Below are 16844 nucleotides of genomic sequence, written 5' to 3'. Positions count from 1 at the left end.
TGCTTCACCCAGTTCACAAGACTTACTACACCAATTCCTACAGAGACTAGGAACTTCTGCTTGAACCGGAACAGATTATCCAATAACATGTACCAAGCTCTACCGAAAAGCATAAGAATATAACTAGATGCCTTCGTGTATGATAAGACTCATATGCTCATTAACTAGTGCCTAGAGAGGAAGAGGAGAAGACCACAATGTTTAAGACAGATTTTCTTTTATCTTTGCCTAAATTTATCTATGTAGACATTAGCTCTATGCTTGGTTTTGTTTCATGAGCTGGAGAAATAAGAGTAATCTTTTTTAAGTTATAAATTTTTAATTTTAAAATTGTAATTTGGAAAAAAAATTCAAAGTTTTATATGCTTCTTGGAAGAACATATTAAAAAAAGAAAATAAAAGATAAACAAATGTGTAGTTTTCCTCCCACTCTTTGCCTCTGTCCCAGGAAGGGACTGATAGGTGAAGATGAGTATCAGAATATTTAATATCCTAAGGCAGCCACAAGGGATTATGATGTTTCACTTCAGGACTTCCCACAAATTCCAGCAGCTAAGAATGGATCCCACGGTCTTTTTCCTAAAAGAGGCAAGGCTTGCCCTTCCACAAATTAGTAAATTAGGAACTCAAAAAAAATCAAAACTGAGATTTCTTCTGCCAGACCTCAATTCACAAATTTGTCCACAGGAATGAAGAACAACTCAGCACTCCAGGATTCTTCCCTCCATTTCTAAGGCCCCAGTATCTTTCTTAAAAGTTATTTTAATCACTTTACCTTTGTTGTTTGGGACAATTCTGGAGAGCTTTGTGTCAGTCTTAGACTTACATTTTACAAATTAAAAACTGCATCAGAAAGGTAACTGCTTGGAAATCTGCCATCCAGTGTCAGAATGTTAACATACTGATTTTATTTGGATTTTTAAGACCTCCTCTGGCTTGTGAGCTAGTCAGCCAAGCACATGGATGAGTCTAGAAGCAACTGTCTAAAACTGAGGCAGAGGCTTGCTGCCCCCTATGGAGAAATGCTTCACAAATCTTCATATAACTTACACTCTCGGCAAACATATCCAGCATTCAGGAGAAGATGAATATATGCTGAAATATTTAACTATTAAACACAAGTGTTCTTAACTGTCAGGAGAACGAAACAACTACTTTGTGTTGGAGACACTTGACTCAGATTGCAGCAACAGGCATAGGAAGTGTAGGAAGACTCAAGCTAATTTTAAAATAGGCCAATTCTGGAGCCGCCAGCAGTGTAGCCATGCAGTACCAAGCCTCAGGTTGACCACCCAAGTGGATTCTGCAGCTCCTGCTACATTCTGCTGCTATGGTTATACAGCTAATAGTATGCAAGCTAATCACTTTAAGCCTAGCTTACACTTAAAGCACCTATGCAGAAGCAACTGCCATGCAGACACAGCTCAAGAGTCGTACCTTGTCACTATATACTGGCTGCCATCTAGGAAGCTGATGACAAATCACTGCAAAACTGGAAACTTAAAACCACTGAGGCAAGAGAGCAGCAGAAGAAAAATCTATATATTTTATCAGTTCCCCTTCATAAAAAGGTCATTTTCGCTTTTCCTCTTCTGATATTAATACTTTTAAGATGCTCTTACATTGCAAACTGATTTCAGAATTCATTTAGGAAAACCCAAATGATGAATGATTGTTAAAAAATTCAATATCAATACAAACATGTTTAGTGCAATTATGACCAAATTCAGAGGATCTATCAATCTTCTTGGTTTTGCTCAATTTTGTCTTAAAAAGTTGCTAGAAAGGATTGTCAAGAAAACACATAGTACTCCAGAAATAATTTCTAAACATCAGGGATTTCAAAGCCAAGTCAGTTTTCACCTAAAAGTGATAAGTCTGATAAAAGTAAAACGCATCTCTCTCTTGCACTCTCTTAAATACAGCTATTTTAGTAACATGGAATTTTTCTTTATATCCCAAACAATAGCCAGGATAGTATCCCAAACCTTCATCTTTCAGATAAAGACAGACTCCTGCAGTAAATTCAGGATAATCCCAGGCTGTTAACAAACACAATGCCTAAGGAAAGCAGCCCTGCTGCTGAAGGAAATCTGTGTGGTCGCTCCTCCGTACAGATTCAATCATTCTGTAGCTGTGCAACAAACCAAACTGGGGACCTCAACCTGCTAAAAAGAGTTTTCAGTCAGGTGGTTCCCTGCTCAGTATCATTTGCATGGGAGGGGCTAGGGCAGGATGCTTTTTCAGCAGCAATGCCAACTTGAATCATTCCTCAAAACAGACCTCAAGTTTTCTGGAGCATTCTGTGTGTTTTTCATGCACTTCCATTACGCATAACAGATGCTACCAATCTGGGCTGGTCCAAGTTCAAATCTCGAAAGTCTGCAGAACTACATGGTTCACAGGATCTCCCAGAAAGGTGTCTCATTCTGGCTTGAGGTTTAAAAGACATTTTCAAAACAGAGATATGAAGAGCATTGTTCGTTTAACTGTGTGGCTGAGGAACGCACACACTTTCTTTAAAAAAAAAAAAAAAAAGGCGTTCAGATCAGACAAAAGCTTCAGTCAGTTCATACAATTGCCATCACACCATTAATTTCAATGGAACAGCAATGATGCACATTAGTGGACTGCATCCCATTAGGTTTACGTAACCTGTATTTTAAATCCAATCCCCTATTCTACATTCACTTGAAAATCTGCCAGCTTGCCTCCAAGCAAGTAGAGGCACGAAGTCCAAAACAAGAACTAAACCTCAAGTTCTTCTTTATTCATGTACTATAATCCATATGTTCATGAATAAGGGATAAGTAGTTCCATGACAGCTCTTAATGACAGACAATAGACACCTTGTTGTAGATGGGAGACAGCTGTACAAAAATCTTATGTTCTGTTTAAGAACTTCTGCATTTGAAGACATTCATCCAAAGTCCTTCAGCATGTGGCTGCCAAGAACAGACAAATCCCAAAGTCAAGAAGTGAGAAACGTCTCTGGAGGTAAAAGAATGTAAGTTATAATTACATCCTGACTCCACAGGGCATACGTGCCCATGTCAAGGTGCAATAAGGTCCAGCAACATTCAGCTCCTTAACTGGAGACTTTGGACACTCAAATGTCCTAGGAGTGAGATCTTTGAAGGCACTCCTGTAAAGGAGAGGGCTGTACCTCTTAGTACTGATTACCTAACACTTCCTTAATTAGTCAAAACATTCATTTAAGAAAAGATGTCGTTAAAACTAGTTCCATTCAAGTAAACAATATTTAACAGTGCTGTAACAGTACTGAAAAAAGAAATTCTACTGAAGCCAACATGCCACGACAGACTGCCATACATTCTTAGTGCAAAATAGGAATCCTGTTATTGTCGTTTCCAACAGTACTGCCAAAAACCTCTGAAGCATCTGCAAACACCAAGTGAACTAATACCTTGAGGTGGCAGATGAAAACAACCATAGGTGATTTTCTGTGAGTTAGAAAATTAAATGGAAGGAACTGCACAGACTGAAAGGAGGCCTCCGAGGTCATCATGCCCTGCTGCTCCTATTGCAGGCACTACATCCCAAGACACTTGACAAATACTGAGTTCCAACTTGAAAGTAGGTAGGTCCCAGCCTCTCATTTCATTGCTCCAATGAGGTGGCTATTCCAGAATGCACCTTTCATGCCAGCAATAGACAATCCAGACTTACCACAAGTCTTCTGTTATGATCAGTGCCAGCACTGTCCAAGACTGCATTTAACAGTGCAACACATACTAAGCTATCCTATAACAGCACAAGAACTCTTGAGAAGTGATATGTTTTGATGCAATTCTCACAACTTGGTGATTTAAATACTGTGCCTGTTGGCAATGCTCACTGTAGAGTTAATGCATACTTATGCTACTTCCTTTTTTTTGAAGATACAAGAATCTTGCTTAGGAATATATACAAATACTGCAGATTGCTGTTATGCTGCAGGGAATACTGAGAATCAAGACTATCTTGCCAGGGGAAATACCAACTAAAGGAAAAAAGATATAGCTGTGGATACAATGGATCATTTTACTCCATGCTTCGAGTATTAAATTTACGCCCATTGCTTTGGCATATGTACCGTCAAGATTTGTAAAGAGGATACCAAAAGGATACCAACTGATCAATCAACATGGCAATTCTTACGTTCTTATGCAATGTGCTATCTATTTAGAAACTGCAGCCAAGTTAAGTTTCACTGCCTATGGCTAACAATCAACAGTTACTTTTAAACCAGTCTTCTTAAAGAAGAGAGATTTATGCCACAATACAATCAACACGGTGCTGTAAACTCCAACAGTTATTGAATCTTTGTCAGTTAAGACCCATATTTGTCAAGGCTGATTAAAGCTCTTCCAAATTCTGTGAGAACAAGTTGCTACATAGAAGAGGGAGACCCAAGCTGGTGCTGTAATTCTTATAGCAAAATAAAATGTCCAATGGTAGAAAACAAAAAGATGGTATCAAGTGGAGTAGAAGTTATAAAAAGATTTTAAATAGAGCCATGTAAGAGCATTTGTGGTGGTTCACACTAAAGGTCCATCCAATCTCCAGAAGTGGTTGGAATTTGTTTAACAGCAGTGGCACCTAAAGTAGGCCAAGTAGCAGTAAACACTGTTAACCTTAAGCAGCAGTATGGCTTGCTTAGCTATTTCAATTAACACTTATTTACTAGCACATATAAACTAAATCACTTCATATTACATAGAGGTATAAATGAAAGCTCCCAAGGCTCCACATCTTGCTTGCATGTATCTAGCTCTACCACTGCAAACCTAGCCTAGGATAAAGCGCTCATGAAGCACTACAGCCTTCACTTTCAAACTGTAGCAAGATCAGTATTGAGGACTACATAGAGGTTTGCACAAAGCAAGACTAAAATTCAGAGGAAACCACCACTGCACAACACAAGAGCATTTCCTTTCTATTTAAGATTACAGTTTCAAAAAAAAAAAAAACAAACAAGTGTTCACACATTATTTGATTTCTTACAAAAGCCAAATCCTCTTCCAAAAACTTTTATAAGATGCAACAATTTGACTCCAGTCTGTCTTGTAGGCACATGCACTAAATTCCTCTCAGGACCCCTGTCAAATCACTTCAGTGATTAATAGGAGTGGGATATTTACTTTTAATCCAAGGCACCTTCATAAAGACCATATAACTGGTATTCTGCTTTACGAATGTGAACCAAGGCATATCCAAGTTTCAAATAAATTTCACTTTTGCTGCCTTCTGCATAATGAACAGCATCAAAGACAACAGAAACACACAGATATCACCTTCTGACTGTCAAAGCAGGAAAGCAAATAAAATCCCTTACAGTGGATTTGAAGGCACCATCAAGATTCCTGCAGTATAACTTAGTAGCAATTTCAAAAGGTTTTAAGAAAGAGTTTATAAACCAGCTTAAAAACGTAGCTCTTGGAAAGTCTGCTGAGCATCTTAAAGATGGTCTAGCTATTAAAAGACGGACTGTAATGTTTTACTGTCTTAACTCTCTATTACATACAGAATGTGATTGATTTCTACAGTATTCTTCTAGCCCGTTTTTTGGGCTCAGCATTTTTGTATCTTTTTTCTTCTCTCCCTCACTGAGACTCTTTCTCTTTCCGATTCCCATAGTTCCTCCTCTACTTTCCATCTCCACCTTTCTCTGGACTTTCATAATCAGAACCCATCACAAAGGTGTCAAAATGGAAGCAATGGCACCTGTGAACAAAGGAGAGGCCATTTCTCCTCTCAGCTAGCAAATACTTTTTCTTCAGACCAAAGAGAACCTACTACATGTTCTAGTATGTGACCATGCTCTTTTATGCGGAATTGGTTAAACATGCATATTCCTAGATGATGGGGCATTTACCTGCCCCCTCCTCTTCTCTGAGGGAGGAAAGCAGGACAGATCAGATCTCAACATAAAAGTTCAACAGAGGTTAGACCTCTTCACCATTTGGTTCTGCACTAAAGCAGTGTCTTACACTTTTCCTCTCCCCGCCACCAACCAGATAGACCATCAACCCCTAACTGGGGGCTTCCCTGCTGAACTGGTTTTGCTTTTTATATAAAATACTTTAAAACTTTAATGAAGAGCAACAGCAGCTTCTGTAAGTAAGCATCTGTTAGGAAGCACAGGGGTGACTAAGAGCACGAACAGAAGAAAACATAAATCAAGGACTAAACATAAGGCTCATAAGTTTTACATTTTTCTCTCCTTGCAAAGACTTTACTTATCACCCGGTAGAAATGACCCAAGTCAGCTGAAATAAAGGGCCTGATGTTAAAAGGATATAATTTGGAGGAAGGAAGTTCCAGCTTAAGACCTGGTTGGCTAGTGCAAGATAACGCTGAAACACTGAAGACATCTGAGCATTGAGGTTTTCACGTCTGCTGAATTCCTGAAGTACCTCTACTGTGAGCATGAAGATCTGCCGCAGATCGTCCTCCTATAGTCAGGAGGAACACAATGTATTAACAGAGTCTCTTAGTCATTAATTAAAACATTGATTAAAAAGAAATACTTTTCTGAAGAGAGAAGAATTTTCTGTTTTCACCCTGTTATTCATTAAAATACAGAAAATATTCTGAAGTTGTCAGACTCTCCCCTTTGCCAAAATTAATAGATTCTGTTTGTAAAGAACAAGTAAAAAAATTAATCTTCTCATAAATGTTATTCATTAAAAGAAAAACTTAACAGTATGTTTTTAACAACTGGTGGAGGAGAGGGTTGGTCTTTGGCATGAAAAAAAGTTGTAAAGTTGTTCCGCAATAGTCAGTTTAAAGCAATGCCTTCACAAAAACATTTCTGCCTGGCCAAACAATACATCTGAGACAACCAGACTACACCATCTGCAATAATATTTTTAAATACATAGCTCTCCTTGGCTTTAAACCAAAGCTATATTTAAGACTATCATTGTTCCACAGAGTATTCGTTTTGTTTGCAATTGGTAGCCAAGGAATTAAAGAGTCCAACCACAAAGATCTGTAGCTCTACATTCACAAAATGGGCAAAAAGGGATTGCAACTTTTTGATACAAGTTTTTAAAAAATACATTATCAACTTCCCTGAAGTAGCCCGTACCTGCATTTATAATATAACATTGTCCTATTAAATGCTGCTAGGCACACACTGTACCTGAATGCACCTGGCACAAGAGAGTACTTCGGCTTCTCAATGCTTAAATTTCAGAAAGATAGGTAGCATATATTGATATAGAACTAGTTTACCTGAAATATACGTTTACAGTTACCATGGAACTCCATGCTTAGTCCAATGTTGCTGGTTTTACTTGAACTTGAGAACTCGCTCAACAACGCCGTTAAAATGGAACAGGCCAAAGTTTGCTATAAAAAAAATAAGGGGGAATAATATAACTAAAAGACGTCCAATAACGTAAGACCACCTACATTGTCCTTGAATTTTTTTTATTAGCATTTTTCTATGATTATTACTTCAATTTTTTCTAACACAAACCAGAACAAGTCAAACTTTCAGGAGTATAGATCCTTGGGTGAACCATCTCTGGAATCATCAAGGCTCCATCCTTACAAAAGAAATGCAAGTATTTGAGCACTATAAAAGCTAGCACCTGTGCGATCATCACTACAAAATGGAAACAAACTTATTGCCATCCATTTCCCCGCCCTGCTGTGTACTTTCTCTCCCTGTGCACAAGGCTTTACAGGTGCTAGTTTCAGGGAAGATTCAGCTTCCACTTATTTCTATCGACCTAATAGCTCAGGTCACTCTGAAGTTTGTTTTGGCCCTTCTTTGCCTTTGCTACACTTACCGTGTTGGTATTTGATCATGATTAAATTTATACCACCGAAAGTGATAAAAGCTAGTCAAAAACGACACCTGCAATACACCATCTACTACATCTTTTTCCTCTGCCCCCACCCAAAAAAAAAAAGGAGAGGAATATGCAGAAAGCTCTCATGCTTTAAAGCTTTTTGATACTTCCCTCCGAAGCACAACATCCACAAGTCTCAGAAATAACCTTTGAAACTATTCTACTAGAACAATAGCTCTGAAGCAATATAAAAATTGGTGAGAAAAAGGCACGTTAATTTTAGAGACAGATCCATGAAGACTGAAGGTTTAAGTATCTTTTTCATTCTCAGAATTTAAGGTAAGGTAAACCAAACGCTTATCCTAAAATATAACTTAAAAGCTAACTTTCCTTTATGAAACACACTGCTCCAGCCTTTGTGCTGTTTTTTGAAATGCAAAAAAAGCTTTTTTTCCTGATGCCAAAGTCCAGTAACCATCATCACCAGTTTTAATATTTTTTTTAACTGATAATTACACACAAAGGGGAGTAAATATTGTATAGTGGAGATGCAAGCAGTACTTCAGCAGTGTGCCATACACTACTGCACCAAGCACAACAGAAACTGTACACCAAGGAACTGAAAACACTTTTTGTTAAAGAGATGTTCTTAACAAAAAACTTCAAAACTACTGGCCATCCTCCCAGACTGTTTGGAGCCAAGGTGCCAGGGATGGACAGAGGGATAGGAATTGTTAAAGGGTCATGCATGCCAGCAAGTGTCCAGGGGTTAAACAGAAATATGCACACTACCTCTGAACACCCGAAAGATTAAAGTGGAGATGATACTATTTATGCAAGCTCACACAACAGCTGAGACCAGTGCCATCCACCCACCAACTGCAACATCTTTGTTCAGAAATGCCTCTGAAGTCAGTACCTTGACCCTCCAGACAACTAGTTATCTTACCCAGTATACACTAAATTAACATTCTTCCTTGCTAAATAAGTCCCAGACAGATCAAACATAACGGCTTCGTGATAATATATGGGCTTTCTCTTCTACTATATAATAAAGCTGTACAGTGGACCAGCATATTGTTGATCAGTTGCTAAATCCAAGCTTTCCCATTTTAAAGCAATAACTACTTATTTCAAGTGAACTATTTCTCATCTACAATCGCCACTATCACATGTCCTGTCTGATAAAAGTGATGTCTAGCCAGTGAAAAACAGCATCACACTTTAAACTACTCCAGTGAAAGTGCAATTTTGTCAGTTCTACACTAGACTTTGAGCTAATTAGAAATATTTCTAACATTTCAGTATGTTATTTCCAAATTTCTGTGTAAGCTATTTACACAACAAATATTTTTTTATTTAGAGGAAATCCAGATTTGATCCAATATAAAAGAATTTATGTAGGCTGAGTTTTAAATCCAACATTAGAAGTTCCATATGAAAAGAATTCATCTGGGTGAAAAAAAATATCCAAACTAAAAAAACAAACACACCCACCACAAACCCCAAATCCTGGCTTTAGAACAATGCTTCAGATAAGAATACATGTTTTTAAAGGGATAACACTAAGTTGCCAGAGAACACTGCCCAATTTCATTAAGTGCCAGGGGATGCAGAAGTCTCACAAGACTCTCTAAGTACTTTTAAATGCAGGTTTTTATTTGATGCTTGAATTACTGACACAGTGATACTTTTCAGCTCAGAAAAACCATAACGTAAGGAGATAATTAGTTGCAGTTACAAATCTGTACAGTTTGATGCTCTATAACCTACTGTGATTACCATGTAGTATTAACGACTACAGCAGTACAACAGCCTGGCTAAAGCTAAGCTACTGCTGCTTCATCATGCAAAGATCTTCACACCACGCCACCACCCAGACCACCGCAGGACAAGCAGGACAGCGATGCAGACTACCCATCACTTCCAGCTGGCTGCCAATTACTGGAAAATAAATCACTAAGTTCGAATAACAGGTAAAGAGCAATAGGAAAAATGCCCATTTGTTCCCACTGTGATTACAAATAATTAATATTAGCTGAAATAATAGATATTTTCTCCTTCCATTTTCTCTAGTTTGTTTATACGATATATAATAATTTATCCTTTCTGTTTGGATAGTAATGAGCTATTGCATGATAAAAGCATGTTCTGAATTTTTTTTCTGTGCTTTTCTCCTGATTTCAAGGAGAAATTTAAAAGGAAGCTTAAATTTTATGATTGATGGTAAAGAAATCTCTTCAAAGACATAAAGAGCAATGGATGCAAGCTAGGATGACTGAATCTGCTAAGAGCCTGATAAAGCAGCTCAAGCTGCTTGAGCTTGTCCCCCTGATTTCAGTAAGAGCTGTTTCAGGTAGTTCTGACATCAATACCTACTTCGAGCATGAAAGGAGAAGTGTGATGTTACTAGAGATTTACACGCCTTATTCCCTCCACCGGCCTCGCTCACAGCGGACACCAGGGCACACTGCAGCCCTCCGCTCTCCTCCCTCCCACTGAATTCCCAGCGTCCCACCATCTCCTTCACCTTGGTATTATTTCAATACCTGGGCTACAAATCCTGCCCCGTTCCCTCAGCATCCCAAGGGCGCTGTGTGCGTTACAGGCACATCCATGCCCTCCGGTCATTATCTGCATTTTGCGCTTATCCCTGGCATCCATGAGGAACTGTTGCTGTATATCCAGGTCACCATAGCAGGAGAAGACCACAGATAAGATATTGGCCAGTAATTTAAAATTTACTGCAACAACAGGCTGAGAGGAGATTGCTTGAGATTGGTTTCCTAGAAGGCAGGTGCCAACCCCCAGGAGTTTAGCTTACAGACAAGGGCAGAGGAACAGATCGAGACCTGTAACCTGTCCTTGCAATGTCAGGCATTTGCACAGAGCTGCACACAAAACCACCACTGCTTCCCAAACCTGCCATAAGACTTCAGGAATTTATATAGATTGTTGTGCATGGCAGTGAGATTGCCATTTTCATATTAATAGCAACAAACTAGTTAGCTTAAAAGAACATGTGCCCTGCCATCTATGGAACTCTTCTGAACAGACAGCCAGAAACACTTCAGAAAGTCTGGAAGAAAGCTTAAGTAATCTTTACTAAAAGTAAAATTTCACTTTATGAAAAGTAACTTTACTGAACTACTAATATTTTGAAATACATTTCTTTAATTTACATGTATGTTTGGTATGAAGACACTAAGTACCTCAACACAAATGCAGGCTATTAGAAGAAAGATTTCAAAAAATCCGAAAACCAAGATAATTTCAGATAAACCAATACAGTTGTGGTCTGAAAAATAGAATTACTGTCTCTTACACATAATAAAACTGAATGCACTTCATACATGTAAAGTTCTAGGGTGAAGGGCTTTTTTTGTTGTTTTGTAGTGGTGGGGTTTCGTTTGTTTGTTTTTGGGTTTTTTTGTTTGTTGTGGTTGTTTTTTTTTTTTTTTTAAAGGTTTTTGCCATGCCACAGAAGAGATTAACAACCCAATTTAGTAATATCATACAGTAATAAGTAGAAAATGCATGTGACTGGGCATCATATTAAAGTCAGATCTGAATGTCCGTTGTGCAGTAATGCCATTAACTTCATACCAGTAAGAGTACACCTCTGAACCTAGTTTGACTCACTCGCCAGCAATTTCACTAGTTCTGCCACAAGTACATACCCAAACAATAACCCCATCTAACAAAATAAAATACTTCTCTTGTTGAGAGCAGACTGCCTCTGAGAATAGCTTGGCACTCACCCCAGTTAGCTTTATTACCAGGAATAAACTTTATGAAAGATCGCTATACATAAAGTAGACTCTCAGCTGCTCAAACAGAAGATCAATGGGACTTGTGATAAGAGATTAACTTGGCAATCAGACACCCAGTAGTAACATCGTTTTAGTGGTTTTCTTTTTAAATTACTCTTACTAAAACACAGACACTACAGAAAGACCATGCATCATTTTAACAGTAAACAACATTTATATATCATTCATAAAACTCAGACGCAGAAGGTAAATGCAACGTATTCCTTCCAATGGAATGTCCCCTATAACAAAAGTTAAAGCAATAATGTTTGAAGGGATTTCACACTTGTGCCTGGACAGCCCATGGAATAAGTGAACTGCTTCATTTGAGGGTAGTTAGGTTACAAAGCATCCGAAAGGAAGAAGAGTTCAAACACAGCTTAGGAAAAAATGGACATGTGCTACACCAGCTCCGAGGCAGAAAAGCCAACAGACAAAGCAGAACAAACTACAACAACTACAACACCAAAAATGTTTCCTCTGTTCTGAAATTCAGAGCAGAGATACAGCTACATTGTCAGAGGTTTAAATCATTCATTTTACTACAAAAACTAAACTATCATGCAACACCCCCCCTGCCTTCTGCAAGTGTCATTTATACCTACAGAAAAATGTGTAAGTATATTTAAAAGAATAAAGGTCTTACCTAAACTGAGCAAATCATAACATCTGCCCTGTTCCATTAGATCACTGCCAGCCTGCATATGCATTTAGAGGACTTTTTGTCTCCATCCATATAATGTAAACTGTTACTGAAACCAAAGGGAAGCCACAAGAATCACTTAATAATATCCCTAAACCAGCTAATTTGAACCCGCACAAGCGCAGGAAGAATCAAAGAGTAAATCTATCAGAAGTAGAATTTGCTGTGCTGCTCCTAGGTGATAAAATTCTGTAATGAGAACATGTCAAAAGCAGTTTTACCAAATAAAATGTTTAAAGCAAGGCTTCCTTTAATAAAGGCAGTAATATACTCCTTCCCTAACTTCCTTGAATAAGCACAGCTGTATTTGCTAACATTTTCAGAGTATCCAAATCTCCAGAATGTAAGCTGCAACTCCAAACGGAAGGGTTAACAGGATGGCCACAGGACCAACAGAAATACCATTATGTACACAGAGTAACTGGGGCCACTCCAGCTTTTCATCTTACGAGCATTGCAATGGTGGTGGTGGTGGGGGGGGAACCCAGGAGCTGAAGTAGTAGTTCCCAACCAAAGAAAACCAGAATATACTCTGAAGAAATACAAGAAAGCACCAGGAAGAACCCACTGGATTTCATCTGTTTGTTCCTTCCCAAATGAGCCAACTGGTGGAAAAAAGCTGTAGAGCAGGGACAGGATGATAGGAATAGGATCCACAGCTGCAGTTTTGTGCTGTCAGCAGTAAGGGACTGGCTGGGCAGCACACCCCTTCTGCCCGTTCCCCCTCTGCCACTGTGCAAAGACAGGGGAGCAGCACCAGGTTAACGCACCACACCTACAGTGGCCAAGACCCTGCTTCCCTTCCTTGGCGAGAACCAGGCAAGGGAAACCCCCAAGGTTGAGCTGAGAAAGAGAAAACCAATTCCTCTGCGAATCACTGGAGGCCACAGGTAGATGATTTTGTGGCATGTGAAGCATGCAGGCTTTGGCCAAAGAGAGAAGGGAAGTAGCAGCCTCTACTAATAATGGAAGAGGTCCAGGCAGAGTTTGCTGGAGCACAGGGTGCAAAACATACTTTTCTGTTTCTCTGGGGACTGGTGAAGTTGTGAAACAGGAATCAGTAGCAGAAAAAAAAAAAAGTAATCTCATCAAAAAAAGTGAAGGTCTGAAAAACATTTATCTGGAGGTACCATATCCTTCTCCAGGTTCTTGTCTGAAAGGCACCAGTTGAATCTTCACTCCTACGGTGGTTGCATGAACAAATCCAAGACTTTCAATTAAATTCAAAATAATGACTAGAAAGACTAGCCATGCAGCTCGCAATCAGTATGACCCAGCTTTAAATACACATCATGCTGGCAAGTGCTATTTGATGGGCAGGCGTCCCTCTGCTCTCACTTTTCCCAGTCCTCATCCCTGGTCCTTCTTGCCCGCCTCTACCTGCCATACTGCCAGATATGCCAAACGAGCTGTGTTACATGGCCGTGCTCCACAGCAGATCTGCTTGAAGGAAAAAAACCACAAAAGCAGTTAGGAGGGAGAAGGCTGATTATTTTTAAGTAGTGTCCCACACAGATCCAGTTTATTACTGAACACATACATTCAGAAGGGCAGTACCTCTGAGAGGAAGAGGCACTGAAGACCGAGCAGTCAGGGTCAATAAACTTCTTAAAGGGGCTTTTCCCCTCAAGCCTGTTTATTTCTGTGTCACCACAGTGATAAAAGAAATATAGGTGTAACACATGGAAAGGCATCACTTCTTCCTTTCCAGTGAGCCTCTGGGGTCTACAGGTGAGGGCCTCCACACCTGCACATCTCATGAGATGGCAGAATTGAGGAAACAAGGAGTCCTGGATGCCATACATAGAACAGGGGCCCACATCTCTCCTCTGGATCACATCTCCTCACTTCCCAGCCCTGTCTTTGAAACTGTAGCTCTACTGTTAATTACAATAGTGGGAGCTATCAATTTCTCATATTAAAATTATTAAGTAACTAAGCTGGAGTCCTGCTGTCCTGCATCTCCAGTAAAGCAGGCTCTCCTTCAAAAGAAAAATCTGAAAACTTTAAAAGGCACCCTGGTTAATACAACTACTAAAACCCAACTATTTACATTTTAAAGTTCTCTTACATTTCTATTATGGAGTTTTAACCTCATATTTGGAGTAGTTTCTGGATCCTTAAAATTCCCAAGCCAATCTTTAACACACTGACTTAGGCCTTTATAGAGCACTTGTCAGCATGAAGGAAACAGCTTAAATATCCTGGTTTACCATCTGTTTTTTACAGTCAACGTGTCTCCAGGGCAGTAAGGTTCATAGGACAAGGTAATAATTTTATTAGACTAGAAGATATGGCTGAGGCGGGGGGGGGGGGGGGAATAACATACACATTTTTGTCAAAATGTAAAAGTCATGAAAGCCTCTCCCAACTCCTACCGTACCACCTAAGACAACAACAGCTTGTCAGCCATCCAGGAGTAAAATTCCTCTTAAAGAACAGAAATAAGAACGATAAATGCTAAATAAATGTAACTAGTCATCTATGCAGCCATTATTATTGATGGATTAATTTCAATGAAGACGAATGCCTAGAGTTCTGCTTATTAATATTTCCTACTCTGGAAGTGAAATCCATCCACAGCACATTCCTCAGCAGTTTTAGGTAGCCTGAAGCATCTGAATCTCTTCTCTAGCCCAATCATGAACATTGGGAAACAGACCAAGAGATTTACAGATTTTAAGAGAGAAGGAACTGTTAGGATCCCAGAGCTCTCCTAGTAAGTCCTCACAAGTCTTCTTGCATATCGAGAAAAATTTAGGCTTCAGGTATGGAGCTTTCTATTAGAATATGTTCTACTGTATGCATTGTAGATCTTAAAAAAACCACAGCTCCTTTGCTTCCCCATCCTGTGTCAGGTCTACAGCAGTTGGACCGCTCTGCATCTGCCTACAAATATTCTGGAAGAAATCGAGCTGTGACCCATATCCCAGTCCAGTTTTAAACAAAGTCCATCTGGTGGTGTTCATATGCAGACCAGTTCCTCCTTCTGGGAATCAGTCACCTTAGCTGCCAGTATTCCTGTCCTTCTGGCAGGGATGAAGGACAAACGAAATCCTTCAGCTATGCAAAAGCAGAATATTCTAACATAAAAAGAAAAGGCCAAGAAATTGAAGGTACTTATAGTTGAGAAGAACTTGGCCCACACAATTCTCCAAAATCTTGAAATCAGTGATAGAAAATATGTATTTAGCATTTCAAGATTGGCTCATGATACTGTGTCTACTGCCAGAAGCTCTGTCCCCTAGAGATGAAGATTTTGAAAAGAGAACCTGAAATTGCTCTTGGAGGTAGATTACAGACTCTCCTTCATGAACAGGAGGATGGCTTGTATCTATGTTACAGGATGAGCTAGGAAAAACAAAACCAGGAACTCCAAAGCCAATCCCTGTCCTCCCAGAGGATTACTGACTACACTCCTTTATAAATTAACAGGCAGCCATACCCTCTATAGTTTGCTTTCCCTTCTCATAGGTTTCTTCCACAAGATCCATAAAGTTCCATACAGCAGAGAAGCGGCAGCAGGAGCCAACACCCCAGGTTCAAATCTTGGCTCTAACCACTCATCCTTCCCAGGCCCGTAGTATGACCTCTCCTTAGCGCCCTGTTATTTGCTTAACATGCACACTGTGTTCCACTATTAAGAGATGATCCAATATTAAAGCCAACTTTTTCATCTCCTGCCCACTTTCTTGCTCTCATCACTATTCCTCTCCTCTTCCTTCCAATCTCCTTTCCATTTTTTCATTCGCAACAGTTGATCCATCAGTCTTGCTCTCATGTCAGTTTGCCACAACATTACTCAACATACCTTCAAGTTCCATCCTCAAAATACATCCATTTCGAAAGATACTTTTAACTAATACTCAAGAAGTTAAGGCATTAAGCATATCAAATCCTGCAAAAGACACAGTACCATCTACATTTGCTGCTGTCCTTACCACACCAACCTTCAGGACTTGACCCTGACAAGATGTTACTGAAAAGTCCCAAAAATTTCATGGAGCAGGAGTGCCTAACAAACACAAAACAAGTACAGATGTCTGACAGGAACTGGGTGGAGGGTTGCAGGGAATGCAAAAGATTAAGTACGTACTTTATTCTTGTAAGATAAAGAAGGGCCAGGAAGCTTCAGAGGCAGCAGAGAGGAAAAAGTAAGCGGGAAGCAGGCAAGAGACCACTTGGCTTTCTTAAAAAGGACTTTCTCTCAATTACAAACTGCTGTAGAAAGCCATTATTAACAGCTAAGAGCCATGTCTGAGAGCTTTAAACACTTTTAAATATGAAGTGACCTGCTGCTGACTCCGTGTGTTATTTCTCAGCTGCTGGAATGAACCTCAGGTAGGAGGACACAAATGGGTGGGCAGGAGGTCAGAGGAAACATGGAGCAGAAGTCTGGGCAGGATTTGAAAAGTGACCAAGAGACTCGACAGAGAATTAGGAGTCACAAAGGTATGACAGACTTCTGAAACTTGAGTGTACAAGACTGGAGGCAAGAATCATAGAATCATTATGGTTGGA

The 16844-nt window shown here is 39.5% G+C and overlaps 1 protein-coding gene across 1 annotated transcript in view; it reads right to left on the bottom strand.

The window, feature by feature from the left end:
* Positions 1–10329, bottom strand: part of XPO4 (exportin 4) — a 41374-nt gene extending 31045 nt beyond the window's left edge. The window contains exons 1-5 of the mRNA XM_009700465.1: positions 10219–10329; positions 9582–9606; positions 8656–8660; positions 7243–7359; positions 6305–6458 (exon numbers count right to left, since the gene is read on the bottom strand). Coding sequence (XP_009698767.1) covers positions 6305–6458; positions 7243–7359; positions 8656–8660; positions 9582–9606; positions 10219–10329 — 412 coding nt within the window. The remainder of the gene's footprint in view (positions 1–6304; positions 6459–7242; positions 7360–8655; positions 8661–9581; positions 9607–10218) is intronic.
* Between the last annotated feature and the right edge of the window lie 6515 nt (positions 10330–16844).

Source organism: Cariama cristata, unplaced genomic scaffold, assembly GCF_000690535.1.
Source record: "Cariama cristata isolate BGI_N322 unplaced genomic scaffold, ASM69053v1 scaffold3750, whole genome shotgun sequence".
Taxonomy (NCBI): Eukaryota; Metazoa; Chordata; class Aves; order Cariamiformes; family Cariamidae; genus Cariama; species Cariama cristata.
The sequence above is the reverse complement of the archived record's forward strand: the minus strand, read 5'-3'. Positions and strand labels throughout refer to the sequence as shown.